The 23,884-nt window shown below is 50.2% G+C and overlaps 1 protein-coding gene across 8 annotated transcripts in view; it reads left to right on the top strand.

Moving 5' to 3' along the window:
- SAMD11 (sterile alpha motif domain containing 11) overlaps positions 1 to 23,884 on the top strand; it is a 218,006-nt gene that overhangs the window by 142,327 nt on the left and 51,795 nt on the right. For all 8 annotated transcript variants that reach the window (XM_029913542.1, XM_024201646.3, XM_024201647.2 and 5 more), the window contains 2 exons: positions 1,253 to 1,377; positions 23,155 to 23,247. In XM_029913542.1, the coding sequence (XP_029769402.1) occupies positions 1,253 to 1,377; positions 23,155 to 23,247 (218 nt within the window). The remainder of the gene's footprint in view (positions 1 to 1,252; positions 1,378 to 23,154; positions 23,248 to 23,884) is intronic.

The raw sequence follows: 23,884 nt of genomic DNA, 5'->3' as shown, positions 1-23,884 counted from the left end.
CTGAGTTGCCCTGGTGGTCACAGGTTAGGACGGTCTCCTCCGAGCCAGCGAGTCGGTGGTCATGTGCTGTGTGTCGCAGACACACAGAGCGGGTGCACTGGTCATGTGAGTAACCGTTGTAAGGGACCCTCTGACTTTCTTTTTTTCAAAGGTCTTAAACCAGATCTCACGGGAAGAAGTTATCGTCCTTTGGCTGGAGAGAGGAAGGAAAATAGCTACTGTGTTTAGCATAGGACAGGCACTCTGTGCTAGAGACATTGGTGGTTTAACATTCAGCATTAAACAAAAATAGATGGAGAATTTCCAGTGTTGGCTTCTAGACATACATATGTATATAGAACTTTCTCTCTCTCTCATGTGTTGTATATTGTCTGTATTTATGTATATCCATATCTGCTTCCTCTCTATGTAAGATATGAAAACAGAGGGTTTGTAATACAGTGAGTTTGCCATCTTAACTCTAGTACTTGCTACTGTGAACATCTTTGCTCTCTCTCTTTCTCATGCATTCCGTATGGGGGTAAAGAGAACATTTTAAAAATATTTGAGCTAAAGCGAGCCCACTTTGAAGCAGCTTTGATGCAAGGATAACAGGCGAAATAATATTTAATTGCTCACTCTGTGTGTTCTTATCCCAGAAGGAAGGAGTAGTTATTTTGGTATCAGCTAGACTGATGGGCTGAAAATAGGACTTATAAACAAGGTTGTATTCTTTCACTCTGGGCCACAACTGTGGCTGAGTCTATGGTAATTCTCTGCATATAAAAATATTATGCAAGAAAATAAAACACACACACACACACACACACACACACAGAGAACTGAAAAGCTAGCCAAGTAGCTGTCTGTTAACTATCATCCATCTGTCAATCATTTGAATTCCAAGTTTTTGTCAGTTCTTGAATTGTCATGCCTGTTTCTCCGGCACATTTCTAGGTACTTGACTTGGGCCGTGTGTTCTGGCAAAGGGGAGGCGGGGGTGCTGGCCTCTGCAGAGCTCTTTGCTGGGCACAAGCCCACTGCTTGGAAAGTGCTTTACTCTACAGGGGCTTCCCCTCCCCGAAAACGGAGGAGGTTGCCTAGGAACTTCAAGTGGGGGAGGGAGGGAAAAATCTTCCTCATAATTCAGAAATCTCCGGGGCAAACAAAAAAAGACGTGCGCACGCACGCACACACTCTCTCAGACACGAAAATCAATTATGGGATGGTAAATAGGATATCCTCAACTTGGCGTTTTTCTGCTCTGTTGCAGCCGTGATAACGACCTCTCCACCATCATCTCCAACCTGCATCAGAGCCGCCAACTCGTTATGCCAGAGACCCAGAGTCGCTGTGAATTCAAGAGAAACAGCATCGACGTCGGCTTAGGAGCAGCAGGTAAGCAGCCAGGGCGCCTGGCTCTTTTGTCCTCATTCGCTGGGAGGAGGAAAGTTCCAGCTGCGGCTTGGGTTCGGTTTGCTGACTTCCCTCTTCTCTCCCCTCCCCTCCCCCACTTTGGCCAGCCGGCTTCATTAAATTTCAGAGCAAGGCACGCTCCCAGTATTCGTGGACAAAGATGAACATGGAGGGATATATATATATTTCTTAGTAAGGTTCAAGTGATGCGGTCGTGTGAGATTTCAGCTCCGTTTTATTCTCAGATCTAGTGGTCTGTGTTAAAATGCAGGGGGAGAGCGCTCCAGCAAAGAAGTGAAATGTCCTCGGGGTTAGTGGCCAGTGATGCAGAAAGGCCTGGCGCGGAGAGCACTGTTTGATTTGTAATTGCATTAATCAGAGGCTCTCCATGCTGCCTCCGTCCCTGCCAACTCTTTGCAAGGATAGTTGCGTGGCTCAGTACTGCTGCCTGATCTTACGGAAGTTCACCTGGCTTCCCCTTACGTCTCGTGCTGAACCAGAGACGCTCCAGGAGAGCCGGGCACTGCACCCCTCTGGATGTCAGCATCAGGGAGGAAGTGACGGGCAGGGACACCCCGGTGGTGAATGTGCCTCAGTCAACAAGTGGGGCACTGGACACCGGTGACACTGTCAGTTCTGTCTGTTTCTTGCAGAATCAGTGAATTTCTCCCGCAGGATGGTTAGCGGCTGGGAGAACCATTTGGGGTTTGGGTGGCTCGTTAGCCCTCGCCATTCGCATCTGAGAACCAAGGCCAGTTTCGGATTTCACTGACGCCGGTGCCAATCCTCAGTCACTTTACTCACCAGAGTTGCTCTAGGTTGACGCTGGTGTAGCAGAGATCAGAAATCTGAACATTAGACAGAAAAGGGGCCACTCGCTCCAGTGTAAATCAGGAGTGACTCCATTGAGTCCAGTGGTAAGTAGAGGAGAATCCGGCCCATACTGGTGTGTTTTTAAAAGCTGCCAAGTAGGGAGTCTTTTCGGGTTGTTTTGGAGGGGTTGTGGTCCCAACAAGCAAACGAAGCTTTACTTCTCAGGAACTCTTGCTCTCTGAGCAGTGCTATTTAACTTGTTTGGTTGTTTTTTTTTTTTAAACCACTCTTGCTAGCAGGGTGTTGATGTTAATGTCTTCTTTAACGCTATAGTTTTTGGCTGTTCGTTTGGGCCTTGTCATTAAAAGGCAGATTATTGTCTTTCTGTTTTTATTCTGTTGGTCCCCAATCTGCCAAAGTCAGAATTTAGATGCGTCTGTGTATGTTATTAGGGTCTTTGCTTGAAAGCCGTGCATTTGTGCGTGCATGTAAATCATTGGCATTGATTATGCAGCTTAATCCAGAATCTGGTTTTCACTGCGGGATGCAATACAAAATGAAGGATGCAGAGGGTGGGGTGTGTGTGTGTGTGTGTGTGTGTGTGTGTGTGTGTGTGTGTGTGTGTGCACAATAGGGAAGGTGCAATACCAACAGGTGCAGCTGGTCTCCTTCGTTATGGGCTAGCTCCAGCTGCCATTACAATTAATGGAAGGATTCCTGGTGACGCGGGTGGGAGCTGCCTCAGGCCCTTGGGCCCCAATTCTGCCAAGCACATAAGCATGTGTTTGAAGTGCTTGGCTGAATTGGGGCCTTGGTTTGCTAATGCCTGGGTGAGTTGCCAGTGCAGCAAAGAAAGCGAAACAAACTCCTCCCGTGGAGAGAGCCCAATGCAAACTTTTCAGATGTCTCCTCCCCAGCCCAGACGCCTGCTGACTGCTGCTGGCATGGGCTGGTGCTTGGTGAGCACAGGTTTGCAGAGTCAGGCCCCAGTATGTTCAGAAATGGGGAAACCAACATTTTTAATGTGAGAGGCAAATTTCCTCCAAGAGGAATTTTAATGTGTAAAACTGGACATTGACAAGAAGAGAATTGGCAGTGGCTCCCTTCCGCCCAGCCCCTGCCCCAAGAAGGAGCTCTTTCTTCTCAGCCTGGTCAGACCCAATGAGAAGGGTTAAACCAAAACCCTAGAGATGTCCCCCCTGGACGTTGGGGGCAATTTCAGACCCTGATTTGAATTTAGCAGCTTGGCCCATCTCTAGATAAGGGGTTGAAACAGGGTCCTGGTCCTGAGCTTTGGGGAAATTTGGGTGTTGGGTCCATGCTTTGCAGACTGGGAGTCTACATAATTCTACCCAGATGGTGGTCACAAGCATTGAAAATGTGTGATACTCCTCCTGTCTCCCCGGCCGCATCCCGGCACTGCTCCACAAATTACTTGGCAGCAGGTGCATCTAGGAGGGCAGCTCGTAGGCTTCACCTTTCGGCTGGAATCCCTCCTTCCTTTGCAAATTGCACTGACGGACCTATCTCTGAGCTGTATTCTCCCGCACTGCTGCAGCCAAGAACCAAGGGGCTGGCTCGAAACGTACCTATGTGACCATTTCTTAAGTTGATGGAGACAGTGCTGTCTAGTGGTCAGAACCTGGGATTTTGGACTTCCTGGGTTCTCTTCCCCTCTCTGCCACTGACTTTGTGTGTGTGACCTTGACCAAGTGACTTGGTGCCTCAACTGACCTCATTTGTGAAAACAGGCTTAATACTGTTTACTTTGCGGAGAGGTTGCCAGACCTAATTGAGGCTGATAAAATGCTCTGAGATCTGTAGCTGTGGAGAGGAGCAAAGTGTGCTCTGTTTGTTCTCAGCAACACGGAATGATGACAAGGGAAACAAACAAAAAATAATCCCAACCCGCCCCCCCCCCCCGGCCCCGGAGGCATCCAGAATCCCAGAGGTGGGGAAAGGCCTGGGCCTTGATTGATTGGGTTGGTGTTAGTACAGTGGCAAAGCCTGGCTCAGGTTGTATGGAACATGTGAGCTATGAGAGAGAGGCGCTGAAATAGGCCTGTGTTTCCTACAAGGAGGGACAGTGAGAGGCCGCTGAGCAAGCGACGGCGCCTTTGAGGATGGGATGGATTCTAACAAGAGTTGACCAGTGGGGGAGGAGGTGCTGGGGGAAACTGGGAGTATGAAGGTGGGGGCAGGAGGGTTGCTGTGGCTCCACAGGGGCAGTTTAAACCTGATCTTCCCTGCTGTTTGGAGGCAGGTCCCTTGTAGGAACCATCTCTGCCCAACTGGGAGCAGAGCCTGACAGCTGTCTCTACACCACCTTCCTGCTAGCAGATTCCCTGATGTGGCTCAGACAGGGGCAAAGGGAATGGAAACTCTGGGCCCTGCCACTGTTGACTTTTTTTTTTACAAGGAGGAAATGCCACAACTGATTTACCACCTGCCTTGCTTTAAACTGAGTGCTGGGTTAGCCTGGAGGCTTAGCTGGTGCGAAATCTACTTAATAATGACGAGAGAAAATAATGCTGAGCGCTCCCTGTGGTGGTTGTTTATTGTTTGTATCACAGTAGCTACAGAGATCAGGGCCCCGTTGTGCTAGGCGCTGTACGTGCACATCGTAAGAGAAGTCGCAACCCCAGAGAGCTTTCAGTGTGCGTCCAAAAGACGGAGAAAGAGTGGGAGAAAGGAGGTATTGTTAACCTGCCTATGGTAGATTCTGGCCACAGAAGCTGCAATACCATATATAGTGCCTTTTATATGAGGGTCCCCACAAAGGTGGCGTAGAGGGGCAAAGTCACTTGCCCAGGATTATAGGGCAGATCAGTGGTGGAGGTCTCCTGACTGCCAGTTCCCCCCTGCTCTCGCCACTAGTTCTTGTTATTTCTCCCCTGCTGGCATGCAGGGGTTGCAGTCTGACTGCAGGGATTTTACATCTGGGGTTGTGTTTTCCCTATGCAAGTGTTCCATGTGTGTGGTGAAGACAGGAGGTTTGTACAGCACCTGGTCTCTGGCTAGGACTCCTAGGTACGACAGTAGTGCAAATAATAAATAATAATACTAATAATAGGAGATCTGGTAGTGAATCGCTCACAGCTTAACTCTGTCTGGTTCTTTCCCCTTTTCTTGAACCTTGCAAACATAAAACAAGGCAGAATAAACCCCACCTGCAAAAAACAATACTCTGGCCCAGCCGTCATTTCTCAGCAAGACAGAAAGGGCCCCGAAAAGGCAGGTCTAACCCAGGCTTTTGCAAAGACAGCAGAAGAGGAGGCCGAAAGGCGTGTGCTGATAAAATCTAATTGCCCTATCGATCGGTTTCAGAGCCACCATTGGCAGCAGTAATGATTGAGATATTCTTATGTGTTTGATGCATGTTAGCTGCATCTTGCTGCTCTGGCCCCACTGGGGACCTTCAGATATTACGGAGATCTCTTAATCGTGGCGCAAACCTGTGTGTGCTGGATCCGCTGTCCAACACGGAAGATTTATGATAATTATTATCAGTGCTGCGCTTGGATTTCTGCAGGAGCCAGCCTGGTGCCCTGGGTTCCAGGGAGGAGCTGCCACATTCACACTTCCTGGTCATTCACTGGCTCACAGAATCCATCCCCGCTCCAGCTCAGGGTTTCCTCCGCCTCCCGCCCTTTTCTTGCTAGTCTTCGTTCTTTCCTGCTTTCCTGGCCGGGCTAACACGGAGAGAATGAAGTGTGGGGTAAAATCTCCAAGCCCCACAGTGTGTGTATATCCTGCCCCACAATGTGTGTATGTTCTGTTAGCTGTACGGAGAGTTATGCTCACGCACCGAATGGGGGTTAGATGGCTAAAGCCTCCATTAGCCCACAGCCTGCCCCCCAACCCCCGCAGTAGGAAGAACAGATATTTCAGCACCTGTGTCTGTTCCCCTGTTCAGCAGCCGGAACACAGGGCTTCCCATTCAGAGGCCCTTTGAAGAACGAGGCTGAGGCCAGCAATCCAGATGTGCGGTTAGTGAATGTTCTGAGGAGGAGGGAAGTAGCTGTTGCGAAGCCCAAATTTAAACTCCAGGCCCTGCCTGTGCTCTGTGTTGTGACGAGGTAAATCTAGAGTAACTCGCAGGCCAGCAGAGTAACCCAGACCAGAAGCTTGACCCCATGTTCTTCCGAAATGGTCCCCAAGTCCCCTATCACAGTCAGTGGCCCCAGTTCCGCTCTTGGTAACCGTTGTGCATATGGAGCAGCTTTCCCGAGCTCAGTGGAGTCACTCTGGATTTACAGTGGGGTAGAGAGCGCTCATGGCCTGGGGACTTTTATTTAAGCGAAATAATAAATAATAATCCAGGGCCAGATCCCCTCACTCTCCTCTACATTGCTCAGCCGCTCACTCAGTGAGCAGTCCCCTTGGAATAGTCTGCTGGGCAGCGTGAGGCTGGCAGAATCAGGCCCTAAAGGAGTTTGACTTTGAAATAGGCTCTCGAATGGGAAGAGCTCTGTCTCTGCCCCCCCGCACAGCACCCCAGTTCATCGTGTTGGTTGATGGCTTGGCACACAGGCACCGCACACCCCTGCTCAGCACTAATATTGGTGATTTCCGAAATTGAACACAAGATTCGTTGATTCTGGCAGCAGCGAACGCGGCATAAGCAGGGGCATTTAAATCTCCGCTGGTTGTGCTGCTCTTCACTGATCAAAACGATGTTCAGATGCCATGTGAAATAGAGGGTATGTCTACACTGCAGAGTTAGCCGTACCTCTTATCCAGGTTTTAGCCTTGCCCTCCCTGCCATCTATACAGAAAAACCTCTGGCCCAGTGCTTTCAGCCTGGCTTAGCTTACCTGGCGGGCAGGGTAGGTTAGAACCAAGCTCCACTTTCGTTTGGGTTGGAACCCGCCCACTTTGCAGTGAGGACTCAAGGCTAAATTACTGGACTGCTCAGAGTCCTCCAGTGCCTTCCCACAAGCCCCCTTTCTCCCCCACAAGGGTAAGATAAGTTTTCCCGCAGTTGACTGGGAAAGAATCCTAGAGCATCTCAGCACAAAGAACCATGGGCTATCTCCCCAGACACACACAAGCAAGTGCTGGAACAGTAAGGGCACAGTGATGCAGGGAGGGATAGCTCAGTGGTTTGAGCATTGGCCTGCTAAACCCAGGGTTGTGAGTTCAATCCTTGAGGGGGCCATTTAGGGAACTGGCGTAAAAATCTGTCTGGGGATTGGTCCTGCTTTGAGCAGGGGGTTGGAGTAGATGACCTCCTGAGGTCCCTTCCAACCCTGATATTCTATGATAAGGCTTTGTATTGGGGATGCTCACACCCAGGCCCAGCTAACCCGGGTGCCAATCACCTGGGTTAACTGTTCAGTGAAGGTATAGTGCTATTGGGAAAATGTCCACAGTTGATGCCCGGCTGTACCAGTCCCGTGTACATAGCAGGGGTCAGTGTATTCCTTCCTCCCCCACAATTTCCCTCTTTCTAAAGCCCACTGCCTCCCGACCTTGAATTCTGCTGTGTTCCCTGCAAAACGTCCAGTTCCCTCCCCACGATGACATTCAGCAGTGTTTAACGCAGCGGGGTCGCAGCCGCGATGTAACATGGCAAATGGAAAAATATTGGGACTTGTCCGCCTTGGAAGTGCGCGGAGGCCGCCTGTGCTGGGGAGATTCGGTAAGAGGCTTAGCAACATATGAAAAGGTAGAGCGAGAAAGGAGGAGGCTGGGGAGGGGGGCGGAGGGCAGCCAATGAGCCTAATGAGAATATAAAAGTAGTTTCCAACTGGATCAGATAAAGATGAGGCAGCAGGCAAGGTGCTGCGGTGGCACGAGAGAGGGCTTTGCCGTGAGAGAGGATGATGGCGCAAAGCACTTTTAATCTTAATTGAGAGAGAGAGAGAGAGAGACGCAGAAGGATGAGCAGAGCCTGACAAAGGCACCGCAGCAAAGCTGACGGTTTGCACATCAAACACAGACTTAGAGCCCCTTTAAGCAGCTCGCTGTGTGTCTGTAAACAAGTCCAATCCCCTCTATCCAGTTTGGCTCATGCAGCCTGCTAGGGCATGCGGGAGGCGGGGCGGGGGTGACAGCTTTGCAGATCCAGTGGCTGACAGACAGGTGGTGGAGCTTCTCCCTTCCAGGCTGGCTTCAGGATTTGGGGGTGGGGGGGGGCACCCGTCCTCTTGGGGAGCGAAAGGTGCCATCTCCAACCTTGCAATCTCTCCTCTTCCCCGACAGCCCCTTGATTTCTTCCTCCTGTCCCATCCCCCCTAGTCGCTCCCCCGCATGGTGCCTGATTCTGGGGCTGTGATTCAGGCAAGTAGTCCCATTGGCTGCAGCAGGAATACTTGCATGAGTAGGGTTTGCAGGATCAGGCCAATGGGTGCTAGAGGAGGGTGGAGGCCTGTCCTCCCCCTACCTATGGGAGGAAGCTGGCTTGATGACTGGCTATTGCCCCCGAGCAGGCCAGTGCAGGGCACCATGCCATGGTCCTTTTAAGACACAGTGTGGTTAGCAGGACCCCAGTCAGTTATCCAGTCAGCAGGAGCCCCACACAGTCCCATGGATTGGAGGCCCCTCTCCCCAATGATTCCAAGGCCCTTGTGGGTTGCAGATTTTGAGGGTCTTGAAAGCCAGCTGTCTCCCTACCAGGAGTGCCCACAGAGAGTGCCGGCTGTCTTTGGAGATGGCTGGTCTGCATGGGCAGAGACTCACATTGGAGGTCCTGGCCTATCAGGAACAGTATCCTCATCCCAGTGTCCCAGGCTATAGAACCAGATGCAGCTGCCATTTACCCGCACCGTGAATCCTGTATAACTCCGTTTAAACCAGATGCAGAATGTCTAGACAAGTGGGGCAAAAGGCAGTCTCCCAAATTTCTGTAGGGCTTATTCTCTCTTGGTCTCTGGCCACAGTCTGTGAATGTTGTTTTTCGCCCAGTTTATAAGTTACATTTTATAAACTTTGCGCAATTAATGTTTTCTTTTATTTTTTGTGGTGAGTTCTCCTTGAAAGATTTCACAGAAGAAAAATACTTAGCACGTATGCGGTACCGTTCGTCCATAGATGATGATGACAATACCTAGCTCTTAGATAGCACTTTAAGAAGGGGGATATTGTTATTACCCATTTTACTGATGGGAAACCTGGGGCACAGAGAGGGGAAGTGTCTTATTCAAGGTCAGACAGGGGTTGGGTTGCAAAACCAGGAAACAGTTCTGCAAGTCTGGTGCTCTGGGCTATGCTATGAAATATAGCGTAATCAGAAGTGAACATTGAATAGACATGTGTTAAAAATTGTTGGCGTTTTTCAGGAAGGGGTGTATATGTGTGTGTTAGATCCCTCATATTGATTTTCATCCAAGAATGTGTGTGGGAGAGTAGTTAGATCCCTTATATTGCTCTCCACGGGCCTGATCCACAACTCAGTGAACTCTCAGTGGCATGATCCCCATTGACTTCAGTGGGCTGTGCATCTAGCCAGGCAAGAGTTAACTCAGGCCAAGGATGTTGTAGCTAATGATTAGAGACAGATCTGCAATGAATGGGCTGTTTTCTGAGCCTGGGATAACGAGCCAGGACACAGGCATGTTTTCACTTTAAAAAAAAAAAAAAAAAAGAAAGAAAGAAAAGAAAGGAAAAAAAAGGCTTTATTGAATTGCTGCCTTAAATTGAGCAGAAAATCAGCTCCAAATGGGCAGATGAGGGTGGGAAGCCCAGCCACCTTTGTGAACACATGTTATCATGAAGGACAGCTGTTTACCTAGGCCGCATTGGGGACAGACCTCAGTCACCACCTCAGTCTCCAGCTTTTGATCCGGGGCTGGAATTGCAGATTCCTCCTCTCTTTGTGCTCCTCTCATGTTCTATTTCTGCTGAAGCCTGTTGGGAGCTGGAGATGACCAGCCTCTGCTGGTGGTTGTGTCCTGCTTTGCATCTGAACCGAGGTCTTGGGCGGTGAAGGAGCAACATGCAAGCGTGTGGTGGAAGTGGAGTTCGCTTCCCTGCACTGCAGCATGGAACTCATGGCAGCATGGGCCAGGGCACAGGCCATGGGATTGGCAGTCAGGAAACTTGGGTTTTAAACCTGGTTCTGCCACTCATTTGCTATGTGGCCTTGGGCAAGTCACTTACCCTTTTTCTATCTCATTATCTTCATCTGTTAAAAAAAAATAGGGGGGTGTCTTCCTGTTGACTTTAGCAGGCCTAAGATCAGGCCCACGTCCCTTGTATGCCGACACAAAGGGGTTTGTTCAGTTTTCTGTGGCTGCCTGCGGGTTCCCAGCGAGCTCAGTGCTCCTTTCCAGGTGGTCAGTGGATCCCTGCAGAGAGCAGAGGTCAGGGCCTGATTAACTCATAAGCAAAATGAGTTTGGGGAGGTTGCTCTGCTGAGTCCCTTGTGGACATGAGTAATGTTTTCAAGATAAACCCGCCTTGCTCTTAGCATGGGGAGCTGCACAGAACAGGCTCTAGAGGACGGTGGCAGACCAATCAGCACACAGCTGCGGCCCATGTGACATCCTCAGGGCCATATAGGTAGTATATGTATTGTGTGGATGCGGCACACACAACGCACAGAGAGCAGCCTGTGTGGCCCACAATGGTAAATAGGTGGAGAAGCACTGCTCTCTAGCAACAGCTGAGTGAGGAGAGCCCGGAAGGCTCACGCCTGGATCTAGCAGGATGGAGTGGCTGTAGCTGGGGCAATGAACCTTACTTTTGTGGGAGGAGGCAGCCCTACGGGGAAGAAATCCACCCAATTCACTCCCAACATGACTTGTATTTTGGGAAGTGAAATAAACCAGTGGTTCTCAACCAGGGGGGTACGTGTACCCCTGGGGCTACGCAGAGGTCTTCCAGGGGATACATCAGCTCATCTAGATATTAGCCTAGTTTTACAACAGGCTACATAAAAAGCACTAGCAAAGTCAGTACAAACTACAATTTCATACAGACAATGACTTGTTTATACTGCTATATATACTATACACTGAGATGTAAGCATAATGCTTATATTCCAATTGATTTATTTTATAATTATATGGTAAAAATGAGAAAGTAAACAATTTTTTGGTAACTGTGTGGCTGTGACGCTTTTGTATTTTTATGTCTGATTTTGTAAGCAAGTAGTTTTTAAGTGAGGAGAAACTTGGGGGTACGCAAGACCAATCAGACTCCTGAAAGGGGTACCGTAGTCTGGAAAGGTTGAAATAAACAACACAGACTCTCATCCTCTCCTTAAAGATCCAGAAAGAGCCAGATTATCCCGCTTCCAAAACTAACCCTCCTATCACGCCTTCTCCCCCAAAAATACCAAAACAAAATTCTTTCCCCAGGTGTTTTACAGGCAGCTAGTAAAGAGCCGAAAACAAATCATTGGAGCTGTGACATCTCACTGATGTTATATATAGAAATCCAATATGGAGTGTAATGTGGCACCTGACTTGTCCACTCTCGCTTGCTGCCGGGGAGCGGGAAATGAATTGCTTCTCCCAGCCTCACCATGAGTCGATAGATTTCAGCACCGAGATTTTTATCCTCCCCAAAGTGTGTGCTCATGTCATATGTATATTTGTGTGTAGGCGTGCGAATAAGTGCACGTGTGTGTGTGTGTGTGTGCATATATAGTACGTGTATGTTTGTGTGTAACTACATACATATGCCTGGGCACGCACATTTATATACGTATGTTATCAGAAGTGGCTGCTGTGAAGTCAATCACACCATGCCTGGAAGTAACGGTACCTCTTGCACTAGTGTGTAGGTTGGCTTGGAGCTCTTTAATTATTATTTTTTTCCACAGTATGTCAATGACGAGCTTACATTGTGATTAGCTGCCCTTGCAGAAGGTGTTGGGCTACCTGTCTGATCCTTGCTTTCTTTCATGCAGTCATGGTATGGCTCAGCAGCTGGTGGAAAGGAGGGGAAGTCCTCCTTTCTGGAGACAGGCCTGGCTGGGGGGTGGTTGGTTGGTTTGTTTTTTGAGAGGAGTGACCCTGGGGAGGCCAAGAAAGAGTTTTTTTAAAAACTGCCCCTGCCATTCAGATCAACTTGGCTGAAGAAGCCCTGCTGGGGCGTGGACTTAACAACAGTTGTGAGATCCCTCAAACTGGCCAAAACCATTCCAGGCAGTGCTTGGAAGAACCAGCTGCCTTTCCAGGAACTAGAGGGGCCTCTCACTGATGCCCTCTTCAGGTCAGTTTGTGCATCAGCACTCAGCCCCGCCATCTGGCCTGGGGCTGAGCTGGAGTCAGCGGGAAGCGATGTGTGGTGGTTTCAGAGGAGCTTTCGTTGTCGCCGTTATTGTGGGCTGTGCACGTTTTCCAGGGGTCTTTGCCTGTACAGGTAGTCCCAGGCTGCAAGAGCTCCCTAGTTCATAGGTGAGATCCCCACCCCCATTCCCAGTGGAATGGAGCAAAGACACCCCTCTGCCCCGAAGTGTCCAACGCCTTTCAGTGATTACTCAGGTCATCAATAACATTCTGTGGCAGAAGCAAACTTCTAGCCTGCGGTACCGATCGAACCAGCGGGGAGGCGTCAGCTGTGAGCGTGTGGCTGTGGGGAGCTGGCTCATCAATGAATTCCCCCCCCCCACGCCCTCTCCCCAAACACCGGAGCGTGGTATTGAACGCTGCCAGGAGAACTTGTCGCTGCTGCGCTCTTTTGCACTCCGGCGCTGCGGCGTTGGGAGTGGGGGCATTGTGGAGGGGAGGGAGCTTTAAGTTAACCCTTTGCTGTCAGTAAAAAGAGGGGAGTCTGTCTAGGGTGACCAGATGTCCTGATTTTATAGGGACAGTCCCGATATTTGGGGCTTTGTGTTATATAGGCACCTATTACTGCCCCCATCCCGATTTTTCACATTTGCTATCTGGTCACCCTAAATCTGTCTGTCTGTTAAAAGTTTTCAGCTCCAGATTGTCCTTTGTTCCTCATTTCATTTCCCTCCATTTACGTGTCTCCTTTCCTCTACCGTTCTCTCTTTCCTCCTCTATCCTTCCGTTCCCCCTTGCTCTCCCTTGCCTTTCTTTATTCCTCTTTTCTAAACACACTTTCCTTCCTCTCTTCCCTTATTCATCTTGTCCCTTCTTTCTTCCTCTCACATACACTTTTCTCCTTTTCTATCCTCCTTTCTCCCCTTCTTTATTCCTCTCTCTGCCCTCCCTCTGTCTCCCAGTGAGCGCCTCGGGAAGAAGACAATTTGAAGGCTTTCCGCTCTGCCCTCAGCTGAGGGGCTCTTTCTCTCAAGCCAATCAATGGCAGCCTTTCAGCCCCAGTGGGGCTTGGCAAACATGAGATCAATAAGTTATTAGCACCATTCTGTCAGCTGTAATGTGGAGATTGATCGGGGCCGGGTCTCTTGCATGCTGCCTGGCACTTCCCCAGCCTGATAAAGATGACAGATTAAGGGAATAAGAAAAAGGAATTAAGGAGTCTGGCTGTCAAAGCTGTCACGGGCTGGAAGAGCGCAGTTTTTTTCAGGGGCTGAATGAGTGCAATCGGACGTTTAAACGGTGCTAAGGGTACAGCACCACCAGCAGCTCTGTCTGGAATCACTGTCTTTAGCATTCACCTTTGAGAGCGGCGCAGCGAGGTCTGTGCACAGGCACAGCAGCTGTGCAGGGCGTTTAAGGGAATAGCAGCTCGCTGGCATGGGCCACACACACGAGACACTTCGTCTCTGTCACGAGAGGCCACGAGCCAAGGCTGCGCTGTGCTCCCCTCGCGCTCGCTTGCTCTTGGAGGGCCTGGCTTCCAGCCACGCTTGTGATGCTGCCGGCCAGCACGAGCGAGCACTCCAATGCCATGGTGAGCTCGCCCCGATGTCAAAGAAGGGGAAGCTTTGGGGGTGCGTCTTGGGGCAAGGGAGCAATTGTGGCAGGTTTTTATCACAGGGTGGGATGGGTCCGAGAAATCAGAAGGGGAGCAGCTCTCTGAAGGATAGTTGCAGACATGTGGGCGAGCTTGCAGTGAGCACGCTCAGCCTAAGGAGGGGGAGGCAGGATTGAGGTCTCTGGGATCATGGCACTCTGTGGGATAGTGCTTCGCTGCCAGAGCATCTTTCACGCCATGACCTTGGAGCCCTCTGCTGGCACTGATTATAGCTCAAACTGTCTTTGTGAGGCAGGTACAGGGTCAGAATACCCATTTTACAGACAGGTAAGCTGAGGTACAGAGGGCTTCTTCAGAGCAGCACAGAAAGACAGTGGGTCGCTATCAGAGATGGGAATCGAACCCAAGAGTCCTAACTCTCAAGCTGACTGCCCTGACCACTAGACCACGCTCCTTTCCAGAGCTGGGGATAGAACCCAAGGGTCCTGATTTGTAACGACTCTGAAATAATACACTCCTTCCCCAAGCTGGGGATAGAAGCCTGGACTCCAGCCTCCCAGTCCCCCTGCCCTAACCACTAGATCTCCCAGCATGTCCTCCTCATATCTTCCCTGAGAGGGGGTGGAGCTCACAATTGCTAACCAAGACTCTCTGGGTAGCGTATCAAACGAGGCCGGTTGTCTCTCTCAAGCTCAGCGTATCCTCTCTGTGAGTGGTTTTTATACTATGAATATTTACCACCTTTTTATGGCTGGGTGTGTTCTGTAGAAATGAATTGCAAAGGGAGGTGGGAGACAAGGGGGCGTTTGTGCACGTTGGCTCATAAACAGCCCTGTTACAGGCAGATTGGAGGCTGGCTCCAGGGTGACCTGCACCTCCCTCTGCCACATTCCTTGGGAATCTTAGTATTTGGGCTGGGCTTTGAGGCACTTTGCTGCTGCTCATGCAAAGCGAATGGACACAGACAGTTGGTGACTGACAGGCCAGTGCTGACATGCTGTGCAAGAGGCAGAGTGCCTGCTGGTTACAGCAGAGAGCTGGGATTCGGGAGAGACCTGGGTTCTTTCCCAAACTTGGGGAGGGAGCGTTGATGGGTTAGAGCAGGGGTCAGCAACCTTTCAGAAGTGGTGTGCCAAGTCTTCATTTATTCACTCTATGTTAAGGTTTCGCGTGCCAGTAATACATTTTAACGTTTTTAGAAGGTCTCTTTCTATAAGTCTATAATATATAACTAAACTATTGTATGTAAAGTAAATAAGGTTTTTTAAATGTTTAAGAAGCTTCATTTAAAATTAAATTTAAAATGCAGAGCCCCCTGGACCGGTGGCCAGGACCCGGGCAGTGTGAGTGCCACTGAAACTCAGCTCGCGTGCCGCCTTCGGCACACGTGCCATAGGTTGCCTACCCCTGGGTTATAGCATGGGACTTGGGTCAGGAGTCCCTGGGTGAAATGCCCATCTCTGCCACTGACTTTCTGTATGACCTTGAGCATTCACCTGCCCCATTTACATCAGTGTCCCATCTGACCTCATGACACTAAGCCCACCTCCTGTGGGGGGAGGTGCGGCTTGCAGAATACTTAGAGGTCTCTGGATGATGGTGCTAGAGGAGCGCCCCATCCATTTCTTGGGGGGGTGGAGTCTAAATATTGCTCCAGAGCTATTTATCAGCTCTTCCCTCGCGAGATGCAAGAACGGATCTGCGCCCCGAGCTATTCCAGTTCTCTTCCCGACTCTGAGGCTGATCTCCCTGCAGGAGCTCCCGTCTCTTCCAAGGGAGAGTCAGGAAAAGCCTGTCCAAATGGCGAGAGAAGGGGAAAGGATTTTAAGAAAATAAATAAATTAAGAGTATGTCTACATTGCAGTCGAAGATGTGATTGCAGTTCGGGTAGGCAGAGCCGTGCTAGCTTTGATCTCGCTAGCGGTGAAGATGCGGTAGCCCAGGTGCCAACTTCCTTCTTTCCCGGTGGGTGCTTCACCCTGAGGCTCCGCCCCTTCCTCCAAGGCCCCACCCTCGCTCCGCCTCTGCTCTGCAGCCTCCCGCCCACCACCGAACAGCTGATCAGTGGGTGGCTGGTGGGTGCTGATCACCCACTATTTTTTTCCCGTGGCTGCTCCAGCCCCAGAACACCCATGGAGTCAACGCCTGTGTGCGGGAGCACTGACCCCGGTGCAGGCTAGCAATGGAAGTACGTAGCCAGGATACCAGATGGGCTTGTACAGCCCACGCAGGGTCCGTGCCACCACATCTTCACTTCTGTTTTTAGCTGCGCTGGCTAGGTTAAAGCTAGCTCGGGTTTGCCTAACTGTGCTGCAGTCAGACCTCTGATGGCAGTGCAGATGCACCCTGAGATTTTGTAATGCCAGACCGTAATCTGGCCTATTTAGTACAGTACTGCATGTTCAGCACCTCATAATGGAACTGAGCCAGTGGGAAAGAGAAACCCCATCTCCTCAAATACTCCATCCCAGTGCAGTGCCTCCCAGGGGAGTTTCCTTTGTGCCTGTCCCCTATCACCATTTTAAAAGTAGTTTGTTACAGGGGACCCAAAGGGTTGATGGTTTGGGGAGAGGATTCCTGGCTCCAACATTTGCAGAACCCCTGGTGTGTGCTAAGAACGGTCCTGAGCCAGAGAGCTTTTGGATCCAGGCCCAGATCTGTGAGACTTGCTGTGCTCTCATCTCTAGCTAGAAACTTGTGACGACGTTAGCAAATTTTTATCATTTATCTTGCGGTCGTGGCTAGGAGCCCTAGCCAGCGCCCAGGCCCCCTTTGTGCTAGGCACTGTTCAAACACAGAACCAAAAGACAGTCCCTGCCCCAAAGAGCTTGCAGTCCAGCAATACGACAAAAAACAACAGGTGGAGACAGGGAGACGGAAACACAAAAAAGCAACGATAGGCAGTGTTCTCACCACGCCAGCTGCCTTACCTAGCAAAGTCCTCTCAACCAATGAGCTGCCTGTTGGAGGGATGAAACCTTCCACCTCTGGAAGGGTGCAAAGAAATTGTTTCCAGATCTGCCCAACGCCGCACAATTGCACTGCTACTGTTTTGGGGTTGAACTACAGGGTTTTCCCCTCCTCTCTGCAAGAAGTAAACCTGTGGCAAAGTCTGCCCATTATACTCCCCAGCATTGGGATCCTGCCTTCCAGAGACCCTACTGCCTTCCTTCCCCCTCTGCCCCCACCTTCCCTGAATAATTTTTTTTTTCCACACCCATTGCCCTCAGTTAAATTATGGCCCATAATTCCCATGACCTTGTGCTTCACTCTCCCTTTGTTCCATTGATTCCTGCTGGCGAGGGGCAGAGCTGATCGGCCGCAGGATTCCACACTGCTGTGCTGAGCCCACCCTGTGCGGCCCCTCGCTCGTCTGCCTTTGTTGTTAGCAGTTCACGGCCCGCTGGGACTCAGCAAGGTGGTGCTGCGTCTCGGTTTCAGGGCAGACCAAGAAGCCCGTCGCCAGGGCGGCAGCCTCCAGGATCCCCACAAAGCTGTCACCCGCTGCGCAGGGACAGACTGAGCAGCTGGGCTGGAGTGGGGGTATTTCCGCAGGCTGCATGCACCGGAGGAGGAAAAAAGAAAGTACTGAGAAGCCTCTGAGACCTTTCAGGCTGGTTAGTGGGAACTGTTTGTTATACCCAGGACTTGAATTGGAAGGGTGGGGAGTCAGGGGCCTGGAAAGACGTTTGCCCTTGTTAGAATAATACCGAGAGAGGAACAGCCGGTTTGACTTGTTACATGTTCACCAGCTGAGCCTTGGTTGCCCCTGTCTAACCTGGCTCGGTCCCACTTCGCTGCACCAGGTGCTTCTGCAGCACAAGCAGTGCCCTGGCTAGGGAATGTCGGAGCGGCTGTCTAACCCTGCCCCGTTCTTGGTAACACTCTGCATTGCAGAAGAACCAAACGTGGCCCCTGGGCCTCCCGTCCATCTGTGCGTGGGGAAAGCTTGCGTCCGTGTGAGAGACACCCGATATGTGAATCTGCTGAGTGACTTGTCACAGTGATTATACGCCTCCTTCCCCAGAGCACGAGCCCAGCCCTTCTGCCCTGTACTGTGGGGGTGAGGTGGCTCCCCTTGGAAAATCACAGCAGAGAGCTGCAGGAGATGGTGGCACTGACTGGCATGGACTTCCCCGGCTTAACCGCGATGTTAGCTCAGGGATCCCTCTTCATAGCTCTTGGTGTTAAAAGGCTATTGGAGGTATTCCCTGCTCCCCAGAGCAGCCCCAGTTCCCTCACTTTATCTGGGGGCAATGCATCTCAGATTGGCCTTGTGGGCTTGCCATGGGTTCAGCCATCCTGGGTGAGCCAGTGCACGAGCGCCTAACCTGCTCCAGCGCGGCCCCCTTGTCGATATCAGCATGCGGCTGTCCCGCGTCTGCACTGGCATTGTGTCTGGCCATGAGAAGCAGGAACAGCTATTGGGACCAGTATCCTGTGATCCTTAGCGCCACAGCCTGCTGCATTGCTCTGGGCTCACGTTCACAGGGTGCTGGGGGGCAACTTTTCTGCCCATGGTGGGAGGAAGTGGTCTAGGCCGGGGAAATTCGTTTCCTGGCAGGCCCCAAGGTGGTGTGGGGGTGGGCTCTTACATGGATCCTGCTCAGCCTAACAACCAGGGCTGGCAATGGCTGCTTTCTGTGGAGTCCGTGTTTCTTTGGCGTGCCCCTGCAAAAGCTGCTGCCAAGAGACAGTGCCAGGTGTTTCAGAGGCGGCTTTTGGCCTGGAGAAGACGAAGGCGGCGGCTTGCAGTTACAAGCAGAAGCCCTACAACAACAGAATGGGACCATGTGGAGATGGAGGCGTGGATGGAGCTGATGCTGTTTTTCGTCCAGCCCCCGCCCCCATGCGGACCACTGCCTCTGGCCCAGGACCACAAGCCCCGAGTGGTGGGGCTACATGGTGATGGGAACGCAGGAGGGCCAGCAGTGAGCCCAGAACTTTCTCAGGAGGAAAACTGCCATGGCATTTGAGCTGGCCAGGGCCCCTGAGTGGCCAGGTTGGCAGGAGAGAGCTCCTGCAGCTGAGCCCGAGGGCTGGCCAGCCCAGCCTGCAGGCAGATTAGTGAGCTCAGCTGGATTGCAGCAGGGACCTGCTGGGCACAAGGCAGCCAGCAGGCCTGCTTTTAAGCTCAGCAGCAGGTTGCTGGCTGCTCAACCCTTATGCCTACAGCTGCGATCACGCCTGTGCCAGCCTTGCTCCTGCTCTGCTCCAGCCCTGCTTGCGCCCTGCCCCTCAGCTTGACTCCTGGTTCCTGACTCCTGCTCCAACCGCTAGGCCCGGCTGATCCTGGTTGTGACACAGATCACTCAGAGAGAAGAGGCCATGACAGCCCAGAAGTGTGTTGCTATCACTCTGCAGAAGCTGGCAAGCTTGGATTGTTCCAGATCTGTTGACAATCCGTTCAGGGTAGGCAAATCCATGATTGGTGCAGTGGTCATGGAGGTTTGCAAGGGAAGTAGTGCAGGTAGTGCTCGCCCTCTGGGTTGGAAAAATTGGAAATATCCCTGAAATAATTGCGGGGTTTGAATGGCTGGGGTTCCCGAGCTGTGCAGGTGCGATTGATGGGATGCATAGACCCATCCTATGCCTGCCATTTGAAGCAAGGGAGCACCTTTAACAGGAAAGGATACTGCTCCATGGTTATGTGGTCCTCAGTCTTTTCCATACTGGGACCCACCCAGGACCCCCCTCATTCAGCAACATGGGAAGGACAAGATGTTTGTAACTCCCAGACACTTGGTTGTGTCTCCCCTCTCACTGAGACCCCCAGTGTGCCACGACTCCTGGGCTCTGTTTTCACTCTGCTGCCGTTGCCACCAAGCCAGGGGGAAACTTGTTCAAAGTTGGAATTCGGGATCTGTTTTTTTTCTCCTTCCGTCAAGTGTGCGTCCAAAAAGCGGATTTCGATAGGCCACCCCTGGTGTGGAATGGTGTATTGGAATGGATGGATGGGTGGCAGGGGCTGGAACCGGGCACATATTCCCCAGATGGGACTGGTGTATCCAGGCTATGTGCACAGATTAGATATAAAGGGGAGAGGACCAATTCTCCTGTGCTATAATATGAATCTTTGCATTACATAGCACCTTCTACCCAAGGGTGTCAATGGGCTTGACAATAGTAATGAATGAAACTGTTCAGCTACCTCTGTGAGGTGGGCTTATACCCCATTTTACAGATAAGGAAGCTAAGAGCAAGGATGGTCTTGTGGTAAAGGTACTGCCAGTGGCCTGGGATTTCGGAGACCTGCGTTAAATTTCTAGCTCTGCTGCAGACTCCCCATGTAATTGTGGGCACATCGCTTTGTGGCTCTGTACATCTCTGTTCTCTGGCAATAATAATTCCTTTCTCATCCCCATTGTGAGAGCTTAGACTGCAAGCTCTTTGGGGCAGGGACTATCTTTCATTATGTACATGTACAAGGCTTAGCACAGTGAGATCCTGATGTCCGCTGAGGCTTCTAGGCATTGCTGTAATGCAAATACAGAAGTAATAAGGAGACCTAGAGAGGTCAAGTGACTTGCTCATGGTCAAATAGTCTGTGGCAGAGTTGGGAATAGAACCCAGGGGACTCTCACTGTATGTGCACCCAGGCACGTGTCTTAACCACAATTCCATCTTTCATTCTCATTGTCTAATGTGATGCAATAAAACATGTTTTAAATGAAAAAAAAAAAATACTAAATGCAAAGTTGGCTCATCGTTTAGCAGAGAAGAGATTTAATATAATGGAAAGAACTCCCACGCTGAAAGTGTAGCAAGAGTCTTGTCATCTTCTTTCCCCCCTAGCTTTTTTCCATCCTTTAGGTTTCAAAATGGAACATGCTGATTTGACAACAAAATAACATTATTTAGAGGTTTTTGGAGCCTCAGGACTGTGCGTGGATGTGAGATACTGGGACAGGGGCTGCAGGTCTCGCTGGCGTTAATATGCTAACATAGCATGTCCGGAGAGCTGGGTTCAAATCCTGATTTGGTCACAGATGGAAAATAGTGAGCTCTACCTAGAGCATGACCCTAATCACATGAGTGTGTTTGACCCGCCACTGCATTTGTGCACATGGTGCTTAGGAGATTAGGTGGTGGAGCACCCTCTGAGAGCAGGGCAAAGAGCCAGTCACTCGTTGATGTTTGGACAGCAGGTACCGGGGGCGCTGCCAGTCAGGAGTGACGTGAGGCAGGTCAGAATGAACGCGTGTTGACAGAGCTGTGCGTTTGTTTGTGTGGTTCAAGTAGCAGGGCAGAGGAGGGACTCGAGATCATGACTGAGGTGCTTTGGCAGAGCTGCGAAGTCATGGACGCTTACTACTGCTGCATAGAGCCACTGCCCTAACCCACCAGTACCTGTAAGCGTGTCGCCGATTCCTCATTTGAATCATAAGCACCATCTCTTCCCCAAATGCATGAAATCAGGCCATAATGTGATTCTGCCCTCCTGGGAGTGGTGAGCTGAGTATTGGGATTTTGTTGTTTTGAAACTGCAAATGCTGGATGAGAGAAGGTTAGAGGCTCTTGGCCTCCAGCTCCAAGGGTTTGCAACATGCACAAGAGTATAATGACCAGGAAAATTAACACTCAGAATGAGGAGTTCCAGATAGTTGAGGAGTGGGAAGGAGAGAGAGGCACTGTCTTGTGACCGGGCCAGGTACTCCTTAGTTCCTTCCGAGTGGGCTCTGCTCCTTGACACTGTGTGTGACAGGCCTTTTGTTTCCACTTTTGCAAAATGCACATGACAGTCCCTCACTGAAGGCTGAGTTAAGGCTTGAATTTGGAGTGCCTTGAAGATTTAAGGTCTGTCACTCTCTTTGAGTCCATCCTTTCTTCAGATTGCCACCATTTCATTGTATTTACTTGGTTTTTCGGTTATGGATGGCTGCAGATCTTTGCAATGCTTCCAAGCACTGGTTTTGTTAACAGCCTGGGTGACAGGGTCACGGTGAGATAAGATCAGAGGCAGCTTGTGCTCTTTAAAACCTTGAAATGCCACTTGTAACTTTGCAGAGTTCTTACATCACTCATTGGATAAAGGCATTTCCTAGCAGGTTCTGCCCTCCACATGTTAACTGTCTGTTCTCTGCACCACTTGGACTCTTGTCAGCTACAACTCCTTCCACTGTGTCTCCCGATAAACAGAATGCCAGCTCAGTCAACTAGATTTAGCTAGCTGAACTTGAATTAATGCGGGGTGACTTAGCGCTAAGGACCCTGGTTTGGATCGAGATGCCATGTGGAATGGAAATAATGTTTTGTTGTGTTAAACAGTGGTGATTTGAACTGTAACATTTCTTAACCATAAGAAAGGTTGCAAGCAAAGCGTCTGTGCTTTGCTCGTGTTGACTCATAGACAGGCGCAACATATACGCTCTCAAATATGGTACTTGTTTTCAAGGTTTTTTGAGATGCTGCATCTTTAACAAGCCCTTGATAAATGAGAATTTGATGCTCACGGTGACAAACTGTCTCTTCCTTCCTGCCCATATGCAACTTCATGCTTTCAGTTTCCCCAGCATTATTATGGGAGGATATTGATTTTAAATCTGTTCAGGGGACGCTGTAATTGTATATTAGATATTTTGCGTTGGCTCGCAGGGCTGCACTAATGCAAAAGGCTCGAGCGTTTCCGTACAGTCTAGAGGGAGAAGATTGCTAAGGACCTTGAGGTTTTTAGGAGGAGAGAGAGAGAGAGAGAGAGAGAGATACTGTGGTAGGAAGATTCAGAGGGAATTGTTTTTCTTCTTCTCCCACCCCCTTTTTCCTCCCCCCAGTTGCTTTGCATCAGGGCATGAAAGGAGTGGAAACACAAGAGGGACAAAAGGCAGCCGAACAAATGATGAAACTCAGTAAGGAAATAAACTAGATTCAGAATTTACGGCTTAAAATTGTTGCATTGATCACTGTTTGAACAGTCATTACATCCCTTTGGACTGCATGATTAGGAAAGCAGATCTGGGCTTTCAAGATGATGATTTTTTTCTTTCTTTCTTCTCCCCCCCACCCCCACCCATAGCCTGACTCTATGTTTGGGCAGCAAAATGCGAAATAAGTCTCTGGTTGATTCTGTGAAAGGGAAAGAAGTGAAGCGTTATCTGATACTCAGGTCTCTCATTTCTGTGTGTGTCTCTCTCTCTCTCCCTCTTCTAGATGAAATTTTAGGCAGGAGAAGAGTATGTTCTCCCAACAGCAGCAGTGAGTGTCCTTTAGAAAGCAAGAAAACCCGAAGCGAGTCCCCAAAGGGTAAGTGCTGCTTCTCTCTCCCCTCTCCCCGCCCCATTTTCTTTTCTTAAGAACCTAACTTAATTGAAATTAACGAGGGAGGGATGCGAGATGCTGAGTAGGAGCTTTCAGTATCAGTGCTGGGGATGTGCAAGGAAGGCTACCAATGCACAGTGTTCTCTTCAGCTAAGTGGAGGGAAGATCAGTGTGTGTGTGTGTGTGTGTGTGTAATTATCTCCCTTAATTAGACTGATTATTTTACGGTTTAAAAACCAAGCCAGGAACTCCTGAGGTGGGTTAGGTTCAGGGCGGGGGGGGTGGGGTGGTGTCTTTTTCAGCAGAGTGCCTTGGTTTGGATATTTAATACAGGACACGCACTGCGTTATCATGTTGGCATCTGCTTTTTTGTGTGTATCTAATTATGAGTATAGTAAAAGTCCAGCTAGATAGTCCTCCTGCGTTGATGAAGTTATTCCTCTATAGATGGAATCTGTAGAGTTGAGGGGGGGAGGAATGTTTTGTTTTTAATTTTAGGGTTTTTATTTAAATCTCCTGATTTGTTTTTATGCCTCCCTGCCATAAACATGATTTTAAAACTTTGTTTTACGACCGGCAATGTGGAATGGGTAATGGAGCCTGCAGTTAATGAGTTCGTCTT

This window comes from Terrapene carolina, unplaced genomic scaffold, assembly GCF_002925995.2.
Source record: "Terrapene carolina triunguis isolate 2854851 unplaced genomic scaffold, T_m_triunguis-2.0 Scaffold714, whole genome shotgun sequence".
Lineage (NCBI taxonomy): Eukaryota > Metazoa > Chordata > Testudines > Emydidae > Terrapene > Terrapene triunguis.
Note: the sequence above shows the minus strand (reverse complement) of the source record. Positions and strands in the feature narration are given on the sequence as shown.